Below are 23,282 nucleotides of genomic sequence, written 5' to 3' on the forward strand. Positions count from 1 at the left end.
TTCAATGCTAAAGCAAATCTCCCATACGAATGTGATTCCGCCGATCCACGTGGACTGTACCATTGCCTCCAGACGAGTTCGCGAACAGTATTAGCAGGTGCCACCATTTGAGAGATGGACGTGCATTTGGACTAAAGGGAAGCAGGTTGGTCAAATCGCAGGATCGCTAGACACTTGGGTCGGAGCGATGCTACCATTAGACAATGTTGATGATAATGCGTGAATCATGGGCCCATACCTTACGCCAGAAATAACCAAACAGAGCATCAAGGAAATAGCGGTCGACTGAAAGGAACGTCAGTACTCAAGGACAGAATGATCCACCGATCGATGCTCATAGCCTTTTATGCATCCTTATCGACGGTCAGATGCGTAACCGAGACACTAATGCCTGCAATGACCATTGATAGGCGACTAAAATCGGGCTGAGACTATAAACACGGAAGCCCTGCCCCTTACGTTCCACACCGCCAGGCACGTTTGCAATGGTACCGGGCTAATTCTATTCGGGATCTCACGGATTGGAGTAGAATTGTTTTCAGCAATGAGTCCCGCTTCGAAATGAGCCCTGATGACTAGCAAAGACGTGTCTGAAGACATCCGGGATAGTGGCGGGGATTATGCACGTGATTGTCGTCTGTCATGCAGCCCGACAGACAGGAGGGTATGGGGGGGCATTTCATTTAATAGTCGGACCCCTTTGGTTGTCATCCGCGGTACCCTTACATCACAGCATTATGAGATTCTACGTGCTGTAGTGTTGCACTTCCTTTCTCGGATCCCTGGACTTACGGTTCAACAGGATAATGTTACTGCTTGAGTTCGTGCTTCTGCAACACTTCCCTAGCTGGCGTGATCGCCAGATCTCTTCCCTTTGGGCTCTGATTAGCAGGCATTTTTGACCGCTCCTAGATCGTGCAGATCTAACTCGCCAAATGGAACTAAACATTCAGTTCTTAAGATAAGGGTTAGAGTTTCATTTTCAGTGCATGTGTGTCATATCTACCGATTTTTGTTTCATTCGGATAATTCCTTGATGCATCGCTTTTTATGCTGTAAGCGTGTACATAGAATTAATTACATTTTTATTACTAGTTTTTAAAAATTTTTTCCACATTTTTCTGAATTCCTAATTTTTAGGCACAGAAGTTGAGCTGATAGAATTATCCTGTAGTTCTGGCCACTTCATGGCTATTTTTAAGTCTCTAAAAGCAAATAAGTCTGAATCATTAACCAATATTCTTCGGTTTCTTGTGCTATTAAGAAAACGGTCTCATCACCATATGGAATCAGGTATCCAGAATCATTTCCATCTACATTTAGTAATTAATCTCAATTTTATAACAGTTTTGGTTTCTTCCAATATCTTTCCATTCATTTAATTTTTATTTCTGGCATTAATTACATTCAATTGTTGAGTTTCATTACTGTTTTCCTTTTTTATATAAGATAGAATATTTTTTGCTAGATTTAAAAGAGTTTGCTAATCGTTTTAATTCGTTGTTTAACCTTGAAAATGGAGTTTCGAACAACTTAAAATCGGATAAAATGCGTTCTGCTATAACTGAGTTCCTGAGTATAAGAAAATTATGAAGAATAATCATTAAATGCTCAAAGAATGAAAGTAGAATGATAGAGCTTAGCAAAAGAAGAAAGTAGACCTGAAAATGTTTTCTATTACAATGTAACGCTAAAATTAAATTTATTGCATGTTAAGGAATGCCAAGAGAAATGGGATTGAAAAGATTTGGTTTCAGCAGTGAACAAATTTAAAATCTGTAGCTGAGCGAAAGGACTAATAGAAATTTAAAAATGATAGGATATTTATTAAATTACCTTTATTGTCCCTCCGTCCCACGTTTCCTCCCAAAAAATTAAGAAAATATCACCAAGATTAGGAATTTGAAACGGGGGAAATCTGTTTTTAAAATAGTTTTGTTTTAAACAATGCACCGGTTAGAAAAGTATCATTCCTTAATAAATTTTAGTTAATGATTTTAATTCCATTTCAGGTCTTTCAAAAAATATCTTAAAGCCTTATCTTATAATTTTGTGTTGCTTTGCTTAATTTGAATTAATATAGATGGTGTGGCAGGATTTTTGTGTTTCTTATGTATTTTTTTTATTAAATTCCTACTATTAGCTCACACTCTCTCTATACCTTGTTCAAATTTTCAGTCGTTAATAAAAGACTCTTTATTCCTCCACTCAAGTTCGAATACATTTTTTTAAACTTGTAGTGGAAGACACTTGATGTTAATACAGTTTTTTCACATATTAAAGTCAATTCCTACTTATTTATTCCTGTTTATCGGAACTAAAGATATGCTGTCTTCATAATGCAAGAGCGAGAGTTTATGAATTCAAAAATATAATTTTTCTTTGTTGACCTAAGTAGGAATTTATTTATTTTTTTATTTATTTATTTATTTTATTTATTTTTTTTTTCATATTGCTTGTTTCCATTTATATTACGAAAACAAATTGACGAAATAGGGCAAAAAACTTTATTTCTTTAAGGACAGAGACTTATTCAGTATATTTTGAAATGAAAAATATTCAGTTAGCTCTGATAAACGATCAAGTAAATAATGTGAGGAGTGTGGTACTGAATTCATGCATTATGAAAATACCTAAACTTTTTTAATTCAGCAATTTGCATGTCTGTATTTCATTTATCATAAGACAGTAAAAAATTGAATGTTAATCGTAATGAAGATAATAGTCCTTGCCTTTAATTAATATGAAATAATTATTATTTAGGGATGGAATTATTATTTAAATTCTAAAATACCATGCATTTTTAAAATGGACTCTAGAACTCAAATCTTCACATACGCACTTTAAAATCCTGTGAACCGTTTTAACGCAAATTTTTGTAAAGATTTGTTTAATTAGCTTCGAAGCAATCATAAAAATAGCGAATTATTAAAATTTCAGTTGACCTAGATCATTAGTACTACAGCAACGCGCGGTTCTAACGCCTACAGTCTTATTTCTAAAGAGATTTTCCATGTTGAGTGTTCTGTGATAGCTTTTGAAATTACTCTTTCTTTCTCTTCTATAATTATTTTGACTTAAAATTTGCTTGGAAAAATACAAAAAATTTTAATTTTTACTTAAATGTATTTTATTACATTATTTGATAATTCTTTTCCCAGTGGCGGCTATTAGCTACTATAGGTATTGGTCGGAAATGGTGGTCACTTTATTATGGGGGTACCTAACAGGTGGGCCACCATTGCCTCCTAAGGGGCAGATGATTTCCATCCATGCCTTCTCCGGGATTCGAACCCAGGCCCTTCGGCTGTCAGAGTAACTAACCACTTTCCCTTCTGAGAGGCTTATTTGACAAAATAAGCTTGAATATTCAAGAGTTTTAATACAGCAGAACTCCAATTATCTGAAATAACAGGTACCGGACCCCATTCAGATAATTAAAAATTCGGATAATAGGATTTTTTCCAAAGAAAGGGTCTATGTACACTTTAATTAATTAATGTACGTTGAAATTGGAAGAAAAAAAAACTATTTTAAAATAAAAAGTGGTTTTAATTATTTAAAATGAAAAGGCAACACTTTTACGTACATGTTATATAGCGTACTGTACAAGAGTTGAAAGTCATTGCTTGCTGAACATCTCGGTCAAAGAAAGCTGTTTAACTTCTTCATCCGTTTTCGGGCAGTCAAGTCGCACATCCGCTTGACAATGAGAAGTTGCATGTGGCCACCCTCTTAATTTTTTTTATTCTTAATTTTTTGCTTAAATTCTAAAAATTGATTCGGATAGTCAGAGTTGTGCTGTACTTCGTTTTCCAAATTTCATATCTTCTTAATAAATATAGCTATTTTTAAAGTTGCATGTGGCCACACTCTTAATTTTTTATTCTTAATTTTGTGGTTGAATTCTGAAAGTAATTCGGATAGTCAGAGTTTGGATAATTCGAGTTGCACTGTATTTCTTTTTCCAAATTTCATACCTTCTTAATAAATACAGATATTTTTAAAAACTATGTTTTTAAATTCGTTTTACTTTAAATGTATATTTCGAAGCCTCTTTTAATTTAGAATTTTATATATTTAGTAAAAGTTTTTTTTCTTGTTTTTATGCGAAAAATTCCAGGAATCCCAAATTCCAAAGTTTTCTGAAGTTCAAGAAACTTTTAGAAGATTGATTCGAGAAAACATAGGGTTCGTCTTATCTCTATTTGTATTTCTGATATAATTTAATGAGAGTAATTGTTTTATAAATATTAATAAAGTAATGATATTTAAGCTAAAAAAACATATCTTTTCCCATATTCGAATGCATTTGATTGAATAAAAAACAATGGATTGAAATATATTTTTATTCTTATTTCCAGGTTTTATTTTAGACAAGCATTGCACCAGTCTCCGTTAGGTAATAATGTGAATTTAAATCAACAGAATTTGGAAAATGTCAGATTAATCCTTTCCTCAATAAAAACACAAATTAGAAATTTGACTTTACGACAAGCAAGCACCTAAGATTTTCCCAGCAAGCTTTTAACATAACGTGACAAACAGATGCAAGACAGTGGTACGAAACTTTAAAGAAATACAAGAGAGCGAGATAAAGAAAATAACGAAACAAACTGTGGAAAACAACAACACCCCATAAAGAACCAAAGTAAAAGCTTGCTGGAAACTCTGGTTACGACTACTATTTATAAAGCGTCTTCTCTTTCTCCTTGTATATTGTCTTGGAGGAAACGCAAAGCAACGAATTGGGTTCTGTTTGCTGGCAGCCTGACCTTCGCTTCGGCAGAAACTGAAGATCCGCACATTCATTTGCACGAGCCGCTGTTTCTCCAATGATCCTCTGAGCAGCTATGGCTTATCAACAGGTGCCTTTAGAGTTAATTAGAGATGGACAGTGTACTCCTTGGGGATTCCGGATGACCGGAGGAGCCGATATTGGTGCCCCATTGGTGATACAAAAGGTAAGCTCATTCATTCATTTGTCCTATTTATTAATAATTCTAGCTCAACGCTCAATTTTATTTGCGTTATCGAAAAGAAAATAGATTTAAAACTATTTGAGTGATTTTTTTATGTACTGCGCTCTAACTTCAGACACCGCAATAAAATGAATCACTCTTTTCTTTTCCACCACATATAAAAGATTATGCTTACACTATGCATACTGAAGTTTATTTAAATGAATAAATATTTTGCTGTTTCATTATCAATTATGTGTTCTCTATGTTAACCGTTATAATTTTTGTATAATAATTTTTTAGAATATCAAATTTACACCTTAACTAGCTGCTTGACGCGAGAAGGTTAGTTCTTCTACGTGTGAGATGTTTGAAATAACTTCCTTGTATGTGATTGATCACATCTAGTTTTTGATTCGCGGGTGACATGTGAAATTTTTCTTGGTTGAGCAGTAACCGATAGCTTAGTTTCTGTCTAATATTACTCAAAAATTTTGATATATTGCTAGAATTAACATATTAAGAAACTAAATGCAGGGGCAGGGAATGTATAGAATTATTTATAAAATTAAATTTCATAATTTAAAAAAATTATATAATAGATATAGTTTTGTCACAGAGAATTTAGATTACTCTCAATATTTAACCTTATTTCAAAACAGTAATAATGAAAAAAAATCTAAATATTGTGAAAATTATTTTAAATGTAACACAAAAACACCAACTAATAAATGCAACAGGCAAAATAGCTTATCTAATGTTTTCTTTTCTTTTTTTTTTTTTTTTTTTTTTTTTTTTTTCTTTTTTTTAGTTTAGAAGGGGTATTACTTTCGTTTTGGCATTTTGCGTTGAAACCTTTAAATCTCGGTTCACTTTTCAAACTATTGCCACAAAATATTACAGCCTTTATTATATTTAAAAAAATTAAATAATGAGGAATCTGCATAAATGTATGTATGTTTCTCGCACTGTGATGAAACGACGGTACCCAGAGCCATCCAATTTTGAATAACGTACGTTTCCATCCGAATATGGGCATCTGAAGGCTTAAATTTGGAATTTGTATTATCTATTTCATATTTTGTAAAATTTTAACAAATTTTTGATTAACAAACTCAACGATTTCAAAGCGAGCAATGGTGACACTGTACGGGGGAAAAAACATTTTTATCTCCAGCGAGCGAGACTGTGTATCGGAAATTCTAAAAATATGCTCAGTTTAAATTACTTTGCGATTTTGCTGTTGAAGTGAATTTAAATGCGAGAAACATAATATTTAATAAATAAAGGGAACACACAAAACGTTCAAAAAACGAATAAAGGGAATAAAAAACGAATAAAGGGAACACACAAAACGGTTTTTTAATGTTTTGTGTGTTCCCTTTATTCGTTTTGTTGTGTGTTAACTTTGGGTTTAATGTAAAATCAGAAAGCTTTCAGATTTTTTTAGCATTTTTGGGGTGGTATAAACTTTTCATTATTTAAAAAATAATCAGTACCTAATAAAGGAAATAAAACGAAATATACCTGTATTGCGAATGTAAATATATTGTCTCTGACTATACTATCATACTTGCAAAACATAGTGTAAAATATTATATTTTCAAAAAGAATCTTTCATTTGTATTTCATTTACATATAATATGCTATGCATACCATCAACAGAATGCAGCATTTATTGTTACACATGCATTATTCCAAAAAATAACACCTTAAAATTACGGTTTTTTTTTAACCAAACCCTAACTAAACCGTTTTTTAACCAAACCGTAGTTGTAATCTGTTTGGGAAATCTTTATGTCCGCACAAACATTAATATCGTTATTGATGCGAAAAAATTTCATTATATTTTATTGTAATATAATTAAATAAATTTGTAATAAAAATGTGTACATATGGCTTCTTTCTACAAAAACAAAAACAAAACAAAAATAAATAAATAAATAAATTATTAGCCTAAAGGGTCAATTTGCCCAGAAGGGCTGTTAATTCGTTTGGTCATTTTGCGTTGGTTCGCTAGAAACGGCATTTCACTTTTCAAATTGTTGCCACCAAATATTAGAGCCCTTCCTTACATTTAAAGAAATTAAATAATGAAGAATCTGCATGGATGTATGTATGTTTCTCGCACTTTTATTATCTATTTCATATTTTGTAAAACTTTAACGATTTTTTTATTAAGAAACTCAATGATTTCAAAGCGAAAAATGGCAACACTGTACAAAAAAAAAAAAAAAAAAAAATTATCCCCAGCGCGAGAGACTGTGTATCGGAAATTCTAAAGGTATGCTTTTTTTAAATTATTTTGTGATATTGCCCTTGAATTGAATTTTATGATTTAAAGGCGAAGAATATAATATTTAATAAATAAAGATAAGATACAAAACATTAAAAAAACGCCCTTTTGGGCACAATATAAAGTCTGAAAGCTTTCAGATTTTTTTCACTTATTTTTAAACAACGAGTGTCTCATATATTCATATACTTATGAATATATTTTAGTTTTAGTAGAAAGACAATATCACGACAAGCTTTGAAATTATTGATAGCAGTTTTTGGGTAAAATATAAATTCTCTCAATTAATTAATTATTATATATTATATTATTATTATGTTTTCAAGGTTTTATTTATCTTATTTTATACTCGTTTTATTGCAATTATATAATAATAATTATTATTATTATATTAATTAAATTTACAATTTTTATACGTTATAAAGACTTTTACATTAATGTTTACTAAGAACTTAACATTATAACCAGAAAAAGGTGTACATGCTAAATAATGAAGACAAGGAAGAAATTGGGCATGAAAAAGCATAATATATAGTGCTACTTACAACGAATTTTTTTATTGCTGTTACCCTGACATTATTGGAAAACTCTTCTAAGAGATTTGATTTATTCAATTTAAATAAATGCTGAGTGCACACTTCCGGTCACATATGCATGATAGCATGACATTAATGCATATTATGTACAAGTTTGTGAATAATAAATTTAAACAATGTGCTTTAAAAAAGCTTTTTAGAGGGGAAGGGGAGAGAAGAGGTTTTTTTTTTATGCTCACCAACATTGCGCAGCTAACTGCATTTTGTACTCACTGAAATAAATTAAGTAATGTTCTTGATTTTTGTACGTACATACGTACTAACAGGAATACTGTCATATATTTGTTTTTAAAATGCATGTAAAGAAAAATAGCAATTTTTTTATAAATAAACATAGAGTTTTTCTTGCCAGTAAAGAGGGAATCCCCCCTTTCTTTTTATAAAATCAGCTTTTAAAGTACCTGCGAGAAAAATTAAAATATACGAAAGGGGAAGAATGAGTTGATCTTAAGTAAAACATTTTTCAATCAGAACGAATGCAAGGAAATATGTCTGTGAGAATTTCTGTAAGAAATACTTTATCTCTGATATTTTAAATACATTTTCTGTGATATCTGTATGTTTCTCAAGTCATTCTACATTAGGTTTGCAATTTCCTATTCTGCAAATTGTGAAGAATTTTCTTCTTTATGGTGCAACTGGAAGCACGTTCGACTAGCAGCTGGGATGTAAGAAGTTCGAATCCCGGCGAAGGCATCACTCATTCTTCATGTATCCTGTTCTAAAAAAATTGAATGATATTACACGTGGTGCAGGACGGTAATTCGTCACCTCCTGGATTTAGCGATTGAGCCCCCCCCCGCCTCATTTCCAAGTTGCATTTTAAGTGAGGAAGAATGCAAAGAATTTTCTCCTTTCTTGCCTATTCCTATTATGATATTAATTACTCTTTATTATAAATCATTAATTATTCGTTTTAATCCATATAATCATAGGTGATAATACACTAATTAATAATAATTAATCATGTCTAATTAATAATTATAATAAAGCACCCAAACGGGTGTTGCAGTTTTCTCTACGTTAGCGATTTCATCTAAATGAATAACTTTAAGTATAATATGTCAAGTTTTACTGAAACTTAGACAGACACGAAGCCATATTTTAAATGTGGATTACATCTATAGAGGCAGTGTTATTTATTAACTATATTTTCAGTTGCAATCATTTTATTAATAATTTGCTTTAATTTAGTTAGAAAATAACTTCAAAGAAAATCTTCTTTTCAGTTTGAGATCTTAAAATTTTTTTAAAAAAAGAAAGAAAGATAGAGAGAGAAAATTAATTGCAGACTATAGTTTCGAAAACTTCAAAATCGCAGTACTTTTAAAGTAATATATTTATTTTATAACTTTGAGGTGCATTTTCAGAAATTATACAGAGTCCTCAAAATATTTTACAGTTTAATTGTGTTTCAAATTGATTGTGAGAAATTCCATTTATTTAATTAATTCATACTGTAAAAGCTTCAGATGTTTCAAAACGCTCTTTTTAAAAATATTCAATTACGTTATTAAGCATTTTAAAACTACTGGACATCTCCTCAAACAAAATGCCCTCTTTTTAATCTGCTCATTGCATTTAACTTATCTTACTTCCGATATACTTATACATGCTAGCTTTTATCATTTTATTTTTTAAATTGTACATACAGTAATATATATTGCAAAGCTTTTAATAATTTTGTAGCGGTACTAAGCTTGATATCTCTCATTGCATTGAAATGCATTGAAAATGCGATGAATTTTTTTAAATTTTTGTGCAAAGATTTTGCCCTTAAAACGTCAACCATGAAGGCATCTTTTGGAAAATAGTCCGTGTATATGTATTTGACATAACCGATTAAAACAAAAGAAACAAACAAAAATTTCTTAATCTGTGGAATGCAAACATAAATATTTTATTACATACATTATTTTAAAGTTATAAATAAAAGCACTGTGTTTATTTGATACATCTATAAAATTTCAAACGGTACAGTTAAGGTTTTTTTTATTTTGGGTTGGGATAGAATGTCACTAAAAATTTGGAGGTCTTTTAAGAGTCATGTAGAAGTTGCAGCATTTGAAAAGTCTTTTGTAATTGAGGTCATTCTTCTATGTGTAACGCGTGTACGAGCCTATCCCTTAGGAAGTCTTGCACAAAGACATCCCTTCACTACCCTTCACTAAGGCAAATAGCCCTGATGTGCTTTGCTATAAGCAAATAAATTGAAACCGTATTCCTTCTTTTTGGGATGATGAAAGCGAAAGTTTGGTTTCAACTTTACATATTTTCTTGTTCAGGTATCGAAAATTTTCGTAATTACTTTTTTCAAATCTGCACTAAAGACTTTATAGAAACCCAGGAGCCCCTGTACGTATCATTGCCATTTCTTTGTGAATTTAAATCAAAACCGATTTTCTAGTGGGAAATTTCGAAGCACATACATGTTCGAATTTTAAGTTATAACTTTCCGATGATTTCGGACAAAAGTGTTGCAATTTATCATTGTTGTTGTTTTTATTATTATGATTACTAGGAGGAAGAAGAGGAGGAGTACTGAAAAACTAGGAGAACTATGTAGTTTTGAAGGACTATACTGAAGAAATATTTTAAGTTTATATTAAATATTTGAATGAGGGTTTTCCTCACAGATTAAAGCAATTTCTCGACTGTAAACAGAAATATAACGCTAAAGTTTCAAAAGATTAAATATGTCCTCAAGGAAAGCCCCTTATGCGAGACATCTTGTATTATCACTAAACACTCTGGCATTTTCTACCTAGGATCATTTTTCAGCGGACGCTCGAGGTAATGATATTTAGACTATGTTTTAAGTTCTAGAGACATTAGGTGTTTTTTGGAAGCAGGAAAGATGAAAAATTTACAACGCCTTCGCCGGACCTCTGGATACCGGCACAGCGTGCAGAACCACTACACCACGAAGGCAGAAGAAATACCTTATATACTCCCCCTTTTAAAGGGCGAATGGGGTTTTTAGAGGACCCAATCGCCAAATCCTGGATGAGGAGAATCATCGCCTAACACCTTTTTAGTTCGGGCGCTATTTTAGAGACATTAGGTTAATTGAAAAAGCCATAGAGATGAAAAATATGCAACGCCTTCGCCGGGAATCGAACCGCGGACTTCTGGATGCCGGCACAGCGTGCAGAACCACTACACCACGAAGGCCTGCTAGGAAGCCGGGAGAAATACCTTTAAAGTGACTACGTCTTCTTTATATTAAACTAGCAACTACGCTGCCAGCCTTCGTCTGGCTTTTAAATGTACCGGAAAAATGCCTGATTTAAAAACTGCGCAGAATTTTGCTTTGCAGAACTACTTCATAAAAAATTATTACATATAACAAAATTACAAATAAATAAGTAATATCCCTTAATACAAATATTAATTATTCTAATAAATAAATTAACCAACTTCCCGTTGCCTTCCCTCAACAAACTTCGAGTATCCAAGAGAAACATTAAATTTAAAAACTGCACAGAATTATCGCCCTCATTTTTCCAAGTGGCAACAGTTCTGATTTTCAACAGTCCAGTATATAACTGAATGAAAAACTGTTGCCAAAACCCCATTTCTGAAAGAATGAAACTATTCAAAATCATGCGATAAAATCGAAAAGATAAAATTAAAAAATATCTGATTAGAATTTTGAAAAAATCGCTTCGAGGTGCACTGGCTCCTATATACCAAAATTCGTAGCCCTGGGTCTATTAGCTTACGCGCAGCACGAACGAACGACACACAGACTCTTTCTTTTATTATATGTACAGATATATTTACATTGAAAAATTTTATGAGAGTTTAAAAAGAAATTTATACATATTTTAAGGTAAAACAAATGTGTAATGGCTCTTACCTACTTTTTTCCCCATCAGTTCATATGCGTAACATTTTCTTAACATGATTTTTTAAATGCACAGTTAAGTACACATTTGTACAAAACTAATAAAAGTTTTACTTTGAAATTGGACAGGACAGAATACAGGACATTCTCTAATTTAGTGAACACATTTTAATTTATATTACTAATAACTAAAAATATAAAAAAATTATAAGCTTTATTCAGAGTTAACTCATGCATTTTTAAACTGTAATTTACAATTTTAAAGTACGGTAAGTCCCAAACAAATACACATGTAGGTTCACTGAAGGGACAGTCACTAATTTTATACAATCTGTATGCATAATGAAATTTCATGCATGCACATGTCATAGCTTTTCTTCAAAAGGTAGCAAAAGTTGAAAAGATAACATTTTGAGAGAAACGAAACCAGTTTCATCACTCATGTATATTTTAAGTGTATTTAAGATTTACTAGTCCATACGAAACGTTGTCCTAACGTTTTACCATTCTCTATTTTTTTAATTTTGCTTTGAATCCAAGCCTCTTATGACAGCTTTTGAACTCTTCAATTCTATTTAAAAAAATTGCTTCTAAATGCTACTCCCATGTTACTATAGCATGTAATATCTTTTACCATTACACAAAACTTTGGTTAAAAAAGAAACTATTTTGGTTACCAGTTTTGATATACTAAAACTGAAAGTAGTTCTTGGAATGAAGTAAATTTTTGTATATAGGAGGAATAAAATAATAACAGCATCCATTACGCCAATTATCAGAGCTTTAATGCTCATAGTTTTTTGGGATTTTTTAGTCTCTGTTTATCTCAAGCAAATATTTTTTGCTAAACATTTCCTCTAAGGCCTCTGAAAACTGATATTTAATAGACATTTGCGTTTATTTACATTTGTAAATGAACTTTAATCCCTTTTTATTGAGACGAAAGATGCATAAATTATCGTATTTTTACAAATAGGAATCGATTCGTGTATAAGCCCAGAGGTAAGATTTTGTTGTGTTCAAGAAAGTTCAAGAAAAACTGAAAATCCATGTATAAAGCAAATTTGAAATTGTGCTGCAAATCCAGCTATATTTCGCCAAAAGTCCGGATAAATGATCGTCTAACTTAACTAAAGTGAAGGTGAGTGCCAAGTCCTCATACATTCCAAATTAATCCAGAAACGATCCTTCAAATCAATCCTTCAGTCACCCTGAGTATGTGTGGGACGCTCTCGGGAGGCGTGTTGCTGGCCTTCCACCATCTCACCAAACTCTGGATGGGCTTAATACCTGCTTTACGAAAAAACTGGGCATTGCCACCTAAGCAGTTCGCCATAAAAAGCATTAGATATCGCTGCCAGGCTAGTAATACTGTTCGATTTAATGATACCCACAATTGAGAAGTATTTTTGTATTTAATTTGTATGTCCGAATTGAGGAGATTTTATGTTCCTGATGATATCACAAAATGCAAATATTCTGTGTAACATTTTCTTGTGATTTTAGTTACAAGTGGTATAATAATTAATATCACCAACTTTCGTCCAATTTGCTTGCATATTTTTTGAATTATCATCAGTTCTCCGTTTGTTGCTTAAATTTTGGATATTAGTGTGCTTTTGTAATCGTTGAGTTTTGTAATATGTTCCATTTTTTAAACTTAAAAAGGAAGAAGCGATTTTTTTGGAAGGGATTTATGTCCCACTTCCCTTAAGAACGCTTTCACTTTTAAAGAATACTTCTTTGTTAATCTCCTGAACTTGGTTTTATTTGATTTTAGTATAGATTTTATGAACAAAACATATATAAACTTAAGTTTCATTTCCTCGACTGACAGGACAATTTCACCTGGGGATGCTTTTCTTCAACACGCGCTCATCAAACGTCCTTGAAATGCCAAAAAAAAGGGATAAAATTTAACTTTGTAAGCAATTCGGATGCAGGTATTTTACATACCGTGAAATCCCTCTTTCTAGTTAGCAAATAAGACAATGAAGTGATTGAGCAACAAGAGCTTCTCTGTCAAAAGATAACGCGAATATCTGGAAAAGTGCCACGTTTCGAAATCCTTACGGTGGTTCCTTTCACAGTTTTAGATAGGAGTTTATGATCTTGAAAATGTTGTCGTTCATTACTTGTATGAGCTAGTGAAAGAAAATATTTGCATTTGTGCATAGTGTGCTTGCGGGGAAAAGGAAAGTAGCCAAGAACTACAGTGCAGTATTAAGTCAAAACTCTGAAGGATAAAATTCATAAATTTTAAAATTTGCATTGTCATGTATGCATAAATTCATTTTCAGTGTGAAAAGTTCAAAAATAAAATACAGGGTGACACAGAATAACGGGAAATTTTTTAATGCGTAGTGGCAGCCATGAGCAGGTGGCAGTACTGCGGGACAGTGACCTTGAGCAAATAAATACTCAGCCATTTTAGTAATCATGGATTAGTGGAATAGGCAACAGACACAAATCCTAATGAAGTTCCTGAACGCCCTCTACACGCTAGTAAGGTGTGCTGTTTCATACATGGGATCATCGGACCTTAGTTTTTTAAATTCCTACTATTAGCTCACACTCGCCCTATATCTTGTTCAAATTTTCAATCGTTAATAAAATACTTCTTATTCATCCACTCAAGTTCAAATTCATTTTTTTAACTTGTAGTGAATGACACTTGATGTTAATACAGTTTTTTCACATATTAAAGTCAATTCCTACTTATTTATTCCTGTTTATCGCAACTAAAGATATTCTGTTTTTATATATATATAAGACTTACAAATAATGACCGGTTATTTGGAATTCTCATGTGCTGTAAAAATTTATTTATAACAACTTATAAATAATAATACAAGACTCTGATAAATGGGATTGCAATATTTAACAAAAATAAGTGGCGACAGTAAGACGGAGTTCTAAAGATTTTTAAAGTGTATGGTATTAAAGAATTGTAGCTTTATAGAGTGGAAAGCATATGTCGCCTTGAGTCATGTGAAATCATTAAATGGAATAATTAATTGAAGAACTGGACTGCTCGAAACTCACTGGAAAGGTTCCTTGCAATAATGAAGCATTGCAAGAAATGGACAAAATGAGAAATTATAGACCACCATCAGCTTCATAAATTAGAAACAAAAAAAAGGTTAATAATGTTAATAAAAAGTAACTAAAATAAAACTTTTCTTTGTTGACCTAAGTAGAAATTGACTTTAAAAAAAAATTATATTACTTGTTGAAAATGAACAGGGGATCACAGTAACTGTCAATGCAGACCGTTTTGTGGAGATGTTACAAGCTTTCGTTACAACTGAATTGAACAATTTTCCACTCCTTCAAGAAACCTGGTTTCAACAAGATGGAGCCACATCACACACTGCACGGCAATCAATGGAAGCTGTGCGAGAATTGTTAGGTAGCCGTGTGATCTCAAGATTCGGTAATGTTCCCTGGCCCCCTAGATGTCCAGATTTGTCAGTTTGTGATTTTTTTCTCGTGGGGCTATCTCAAAGAGTAAAGTGTGCACGAGTCGACCAAGAACTCTGGATGAGTTGAAACAGAGAATTCGGGATGAAATTCCAGCTGAGATATTGCAGTGGTCAATGAGGAAGCTCAACAGCAGATTTCAAGAATGCATTCGTACAGGTGAACGTAATTTATTTTTAAAATGATAAATTCCATCAATTTTTCTTAAATGGCAAGTTTTAAGGTTGCAATTATCATGAATAAAATGTTTTTCTTCCAGCATTCTTGGTTTTATTGGATTGTTAAAAAGTTCTCGTTTTTTTGTGTCACCCTGTATATGCCAGTAAGGTACTACTCATTACTAATCTCATTAACCTGAAAGGTCATACTTTTATGTTGTCGACGATTTGTCTTCCACAGAAAAATTTACGAGCGGAAGGTGTATAAGCAACTGAAATTAACTGAACATTTTATTAAACGTTATAATATATAGAATAAGGCAGAACTAAATGGCAATTTAAAGGCTCCGTTTCGATTTGAGATGTTAAAATACAAATTAGAAATTCTGTAATAGGAACTCAGATACAATTGAACCAGTTCACAGTGCACAAAAATAAAAGTTCTCAATGATTAGGTGTTATATGTTTACAAATGCGTTGTCAACTCCTACGTTTAGCTCTTAATTAAGTCCTCTGAAACAGTGAGCTCAAATCCTGATAATTGCAGGAAAAATTTTTTTCTCTTACGCTATTAACCGTTTGTATGGCTATATCTGATACCTATTATGTCTCCTTAAATATAACCTATATTTTCCTATTTATGGAATAGCGTTGAATCACCCTTTAAATATATGGCCTACTGGAAAACTCTGTCCGTTTGGGAAGAAAAATTTGGTTTGATTTATTTAATTATGACAACACACACGATGGGCTATCTGCCTAAGGGAAGGGATGCCTTCAGGGCAGGACATTCTAAAGGAGAGCGGTTGGTATACACGTTAGATACGGGGAAAACCACAAAAACGCCCATAGAGCCAACACGTTCACCGAGATTCGAACCCCGGACCGAATTGCCAGTGTTCAGCGACTTATCTCTAGGCCGCTGGTAGGTTATGGAAAGTGAAAAAAACAGTGCATTTCTCAAACCTTTAATAATATTTACTGTACAATATAATTTCCGTCTTTACCCGGAGCCTTTTTCCAGTTCGTTGTTAATATAAAAATAATATTTTTAAAATATGCATATTGTTCTTACAGGCGATAATCCCAAACATTGCTTGGCTAACATCTGCTTCAGCTTTGAATTTTTCCCCCCTTCGAATTTTGCAACGAGTGATACAAGTGATAATCGGAGGGTAATAGGTCTGAGAAGTATGGTTGATGCGGCATAATTTCCCAGCTTTAGCTCTACAATTTTCTGACGAGTCGCCAAAGCAACATGTGGTCTTGCATTATCAGGATACAGTGTGATAAGCTTCCTATTGCCCGCCTCTTTTCTTTGACTACGTTTCTTAAATCATCCATTTGCTGAAAGTATCTCTTCGAATTGAGATTTTCATTAGATTTCAAAAGCTCTATTATATTGATCCTTGGATATTTCACCATATACACAGCAGTCTGTTCAGGGTCGGTTTCGAAGAGGGCGAGTATGTTGTACATAGTACATACCTTTTTCGTAGTTTATTTACTTGGTGACTGAAGCTCATATTAAGTAAATGGAAGTGTTGTTGCCACATAAACAAAATTAAAACTGTTTAAAAGAATTTTCTTTGTAATAGCATGATATAACGGGCTCTTTGTAAGACGATCACTCACAATTCCGGATGATTTTGATCTTCTGTAGAGGTGATCGTCTTAGAGAAATGATACTTACTATCTATGTTCTTATAAATAGCGATCATTTTCAGAAACGGATGTAATAGGGAGGTGGTTTCAACGAAAGATTTCATCTTATTTGTAAAATTTTTAGAAATTTTTTAACTGGTGATTTAAATTTCTGGAAATCAGTGCAATTTTGGATATATTTCATTCGAAATTTAATTTGTTTCTAGAATTCCCCTCATTTTAATATTAAAGTGAAAGTTTATGCAGCTTATATTGTCTTTTATTTTGATTACTGATTATTTAAGGGAAACTGTACAAGAGAAAGGTATTTTATTGCAGAATTCTATTATTTATCTTATAAGCTATTTTCTCGCTCCTTCCAGCATGCCTTCGTGGTGCCTTCCAGCCAGCATGCCTTCCAGCACACTCGGAACATATTCAAGAGGTCCAGGTTCGAGTTCCGGCGTGGGTATTACACATTTTTCTCATCTCCTTCTTAAAAGTAATCTAATCAATCTACAGTGGCGCTCCAACTAAAAAGGTGGTGGATGATGATTTTTCACCACCAGGATTTGGCGTTTGGGTCCCCTAATCCCCAGTTGCCCTTTAAAAGGGGTAGTATATAAGGTTTTTTCTCCCTCCTTCCAGCATGTCTTCGTGATGTAACGATTAGCACATTCGGCGCGTATTCCAGAGGTCCAGGTTCGAGTCCCGGTGAAGGCATTGTTCATTTTTTATGTTTCTTATTTCAGAAATCCTAATGACTCTACAATCTATAAAAATGTAACCAAGATTAGATTTGATCGTGAGAATATTAAGAATTTTTGTGTGAAACAAGAAGAAATCTCTGAAGCAGTTTTTTGGAACTATAAGCTATATTTTAGGCTATATTATAAGCTATCTAGATATATCTGTTATCCCCCCAATTGGAGTCCTTAAGCCCTATAACTTACAACATATGAAAAAGAAAGTCTGACCATTTATGCTATTGAAGAAAGTTCTTTCGCATTATTGTAAAGAATTTTCATGATTAAAATGAACAACATAATCGCTATACCCTCCCATTTTTTTCTTTTTATGAATCACAATACTGCTCAGATCCTCCACTATTTATTCCAGATTATTTTGTTCCGTCGTTCGATCCTTGCACACCCTATTTCATTACTAAATTCATTCTTAAGAAAGCATTAAAATTTCGCATAGAAGAACATAAATCTATATCAGTAATTGCTGACTAGGAGGATCGGAACTGTGCCCTTATAATAATAATCAGTAAATAAATTAGTACTACATAAATCTTTCATTGCTAATCGTTGTTGGTCTCATAATTACTAACTTTACTAACGCTAAAGGTTTTCGAAACTCTACTTTAGTTTCAATACTAGATTTTTCTCAGACTTCCACAATCACCGCATTTTAACGATATATGTTAATGATTTTAATTCTGAAGTAGTTTGTCCCGAGGTATTTTAAATTCCTTATTCCCTAACTTTTTAATAAAAGAATTAAAAAGTTAGCAAATAAGGAATTAGCCCAAAGAGGCAATTTCCAGAAGGGCTATTAATTTCGTTTTGGCATTTTGCGTTGGTTCACTATAAATGGCGTTTCACTTTTCAAATTGTTGCCACCAAATATTAGAGCCCTGCATTACATTTAAAGAAATTTAATAATGAAGAATCTGCATGAAATTATGTATGTTTCTCACACTGTGAAAAAACAACTGCACCTAGAGACATCAAATTTTGAATAGCGTAGTCCTCCACTCGAATATCAGCATCTGGAAGCCTAAATTTGGAATTTGGAATTTGTTTTCTTATCTATTTTTTAGTTTGTAAAACTTTCAGGAATTTTTGATTAACAAACTCAACGATTTCGAAGCCAGCAATGGCAACACTGTACGGGAAAAAAATATTTTTGTCTCCAGCGAGCGAGTCTGTGTATCTGAAATTCTAAAGATATGCTCTTTTACTATTTTGTGATATTGCTGCTGAATTGCATTTTATGGTTTAAATGCTAAGAACATGATATTTAATGAATAAAGGTATAAGGTATTTCTCCCGCCTTCCTAGCGTGCCTTCGTGGTGTAGTGGTTCTGCAGGCTGGGCCCGTATTCCAGAGGTCCGTGGTTCGATTCCCGGGGAAGGCGTTGCTAATTTTTCATCTTTCCAGCTTCCAAAAAATACTAATGTCTCTACAAAGGTAACATACAAAATGTTAAAAAAACGCCCCTTTGGGCGTAATATAAAATCTGAAATCTTTCAGATTATTATTTTTATTTTATCCAAATGACGGTGCTACAGTTGTTGTATCCTATATTACTACGTATTCACTTTATTTCCTTTTGGTATACTTCTGAATAATGACGCAGGGCATTTTTATCTTCGTGAAGTTAAATGACCCATGTCAATCATCTCGAAATCCTTAAGAGGGTCACTAAACATCGTCCTTAATAGAGTGTGTCTTAGCTTTAAATCAATAATGAATACACACAAAAACTTTATGACGGACATCCAGCAAGAGAAATTCAATATTTTTTTTATGATAGTAATAAAGACATAGTCTGTTAGTAAATTAATTTTACTAATGATAAACTGGTTGTTTCAGCTTTACCATTAATTATCAAAATGGATTAAGTCTTTTATTTCGTAATTTTATCATTTTTGCTTGGACATACATAAAGCAATGGTCTTCTTAATATTAATTAAATCGTAAAGCTACAAGTAAAAATGTGCATTTGAAATATCTTCATAGTTTTCGACTAGATTAAAAAAAAAAAAAAAAAAGCCTCCTCTTAACTCGCTTAGATGAGCGGAGATCAGCCAGTATGCTGGCATTTCTGCGCTTGATTGTTAATTTTGGCTGGGATTCAAATGTATTTTTACGCATTAGGAAGTGAGAAAAAATCTATCAGATCTTAATGGATGGGTTTCCCGTTTCTATCTCAGTTGCAGTTTAATAAATACCAGAAGTCATTTCATTTCAGTTTAAGTTGGAGAATAATGCGAATCTGAAGCAGAAATTGTTTGGAAAGATTTTAGTTCGATGATAAAAAATTATGCTACGCAACGTAGTCTTGTCTTACTTAGGTACCGAATAAGAAAGTGTGTATCTTATTAACTTTTCTAATTTACTTGAAATATTTTACGAACATTTAAATATTGAAAATACTAGTAGAAGGGCACGGATGTTTGTAAATGTATAGTGTCCGTGCGGCATGGGGGCACTTTAAATATGCGGCAAGCCGAAAGTCCTCGCGAGAGGTTGGTGGTAGGGGAAGAGGGGTGGGAGACCCTCGGTTCCCCCCCTGGGGGAGTGCTCTCCATTAAAACTGGAGGCGGAACTGAGATAAATCGCACTGTCACCTGTAAGGTGCTCAAGGCTGTTGCCAACGACAGGCGTAAACTTCTGCTCCTTGCCACGAAGAATTTCGTAGGACGATACGTCAGACAAGTGAGCATTAACAACAACAACAACTACTACATACATTTATGCTGTAAAAAGAATACATTGATACATTGAAAATATTTCGAATTTTTCAACACACGCTTTTTATCGGCGCAAATTTACAAGCGCTTATGAAAACCATAAATGGCGTTAGAACGAATTGTGCATGATAAAAATTATCGGCGTAAGACATTTGTAAAGAAGAACATTGGAAAAAACTTGACGAGCGTATCATTGCAGGAGAATCTGTATAACTTCATGTTTTATTGCATCATTCAATTCTGATAAATCTTGTAGATTTGGTGTGTGAATACTTTAGATTTCAGATAACTCCAGAACCAGAAATCCATCGGAGTGATGTCGGAGGATAGCGGTGGCCACGAAACTGCAAAATTACAGGAGATGACTGTATCTTGAAATGCCATTGAAAACTCTAAATTTCAAGAAAGGTTTCTTCCCTGTCATCTCTCGTGTTGTCATGGGTTCTTTACAGTGCTCTGCTTTGCAAATGTTTTAATCCGGCAATTTTTGTCGTACGTGTATTGTTTCAGCGCCATTAACGGGTTTTTAATGCATTCATCAATTTGCGCAGGAAAGAAGTGGGTGTTGTCGTTCAGAATTTTGAAATTTTTTCACTAGAGCTGTGTTGTTTTAAATCGCCACAATTTCAAACGCATACCTTCAAATAACAATAACAATATCGGAATTTTCATTTAGATTGGCTTAGCGGATAGGCACGCCCGCACCGACAATAATAGGTGCAATGTCGGACGCCGCCGGGTAATCATTAAAACAAGCAGTTCGTCTCGCTGCCTGTCTGAACAGGAAATTTGTCTTATTTGAATGCCTCTCCGGCGGTCGACTCAGGTAAAACCTGGAAAGCTACTGATTAGGATCTGTACCTAGGCAATCTCGGCCACGGGTGTTTAAAATCAGTCTCCACAAGACTGGAGTCATCGCTAGCGATGGCTGTTTCAGGCTCGGCAGGGACCGTATGGAGTTCTCGTCCGTTCCGTTGTATGTGGTTGAACTTATATAGTCAGATATTCGTGGTTGTCCGGGGCTATACACCTCCGTCGGTAGAGTTGGCGAATTCATCGAGCCTTTAAAGTGCTTGAGGTTTCCAGTGGGCGCCTGGAGCCTCAAAACTGCCTATTCATATCTTTCCTTGATTTCCGCCTGGGGCCATCTGTATACCATGACGTAGTGTTAGCAGGCCCGACTGGTGGCCCGGTCTGTATGACAGTGTTTAAGTGATTTCGTTCTGCTCTCCGGGGTTGGAGCCTTTGTTGATGGCAGATGTTTTTACAAACCTTCCATAACGGGGACGTGGAATGTGAGTTGCTAAGTATTCCTGTCGACTCGGTCTTCGATCGATAGCCTAGCGGCCTCTTGGATCGCCTCTAGGAATTAGGGCGTTTAACTGTGTTAATTTTCTTCTCGAAAGATAATAATTTTTAGTTTAATAAACAAATGGTTCATGTTAAAAAACATTTTTCGGCTAATTATGTTCAAATTGTCGCTTTTCTGAATTAAAAAGCTAACCTAAGTTTAACATAATATGTAACCGCACTTACCGTTTTCATGTAGAATAACAATAACTGCAAGTATTCACCAAAACAAATCACAAAAAAGATAAATTTTGCGCAAATTATTACCTTTGCAACAGTAGTACACAAAATAAGGACTAAGGAATTTGTCGATCGCGTCTATGGCGCCGGCCTGTACCCTTACATACGCATCGGCATCACGTATTTTCGTTCACCTAGCTCAACTTATGTCAAAAACTGCAAATAGCATTAACTGATAAAAATCAAAACGATATAAATAGTACGGATCTTATGCATGAATTGCAGTTTTTGCAAGCTTTTGGAGGAAATGTAGCATCGCCGGTTAAAACTCTAAGCTATATCGTTTTCAACAACATAGCGGTGTGCAAAAACGAATTTTGGATATATCCCTAGATTATCAGCCTTATAGCAATTTTGTGCACTTTTGTAATCACAGTTTGAACCTTGTCGTAAACTATGCTGCGAACAATTTATTCTGCGCAAAGTTATTATCTAAACTAATGTGTTTTTAATTTTAAGATAATAGATAGTGTTCAGTAATATATTTTCAGTCTGCAGTCAACAACGCTAAACACTATACCGGTTGGGTGGTTTTTTATAACATAACTGTATGTATAATTCTTCAATAAATATGTTTGAGTGTGGGTTTTAACGAAGCACAAAATGTTTGCCTATTTAGACAAATTAAAAGATCAAATGTAATTTTTGGGGTTTATCATATTATTATGTTAATAATGTTTCATTTTAAATGTTAACCTTTAATATAGTCACTGCATAATGGCGCTCGCTAGACATTTGCACGACGACGCCGATTAGGCTTGGCGCGGTCCTACGGACAGGCCGCCAGGGGTTCATATATCAGAGAAATTTTTTATGGCCGATGTGACACATGCAAACTAAGCAAAATAAGTAAGTTATAATATAGCCTTCAAAATGTTAACGATATCGCTATTTGCTACTTTTCTAAATTAGATTAATTTGGTCTTGTAGAAAAGACTACCCATAATAATTTGTGTTTTATTAATATCAATTTTATGATTAAATATTACATTACAGCTAAATAAATTTTAAGAGTTCTAGAATACAAAAGTTAAATCTGCGTAATATAAAGAATCTGAAGAGTAGATATATCATTTCTATTTGTCATTGTTTTTAAAAAGGCGTGTAAAGCGGAGTAACGCTTTATTACCTTTTTGAGTTTTAAAGTGAAATGCTTAAAGATATGATGAGTGGATGATAAACTGAGGTTACTGGTAAGACAGCAAATCTTCAAAAACTG

General features: G+C 33.4%; 1 protein-coding gene across 1 annotated transcript in view; it reads left to right on the forward strand.

The window, feature by feature from the left end:
- The first annotated feature begins 4,386 nt into the window (after window positions 1–4,386).
- LOC118186194 (PDZ and LIM domain protein 3-like) overlaps window positions 4,387–23,282 on the forward strand; it is an 83,080-nt gene continuing 64,184 nt past the window's right edge. Inside the window, exon 1 of the mRNA XM_035356264.2 lies at window positions 4,387–4,964. Coding sequence (XP_035212155.1) covers window positions 4,854–4,964 — 111 coding nt within the window. The 5' untranslated portion in view covers window positions 4,387–4,853. The remainder of the gene's footprint in view (window positions 4,965–23,282) is intronic.

This window comes from Stegodyphus dumicola, chromosome 6 (genome assembly GCF_044657685.1).
Source record: "Stegodyphus dumicola isolate Sdum_Otavi_A_Nest chromosome 6, ASM4465768v1".
NCBI classification, from domain to species: domain Eukaryota; kingdom Metazoa; phylum Arthropoda; class Arachnida; order Araneae; family Eresidae; genus Stegodyphus; species Stegodyphus dumicola.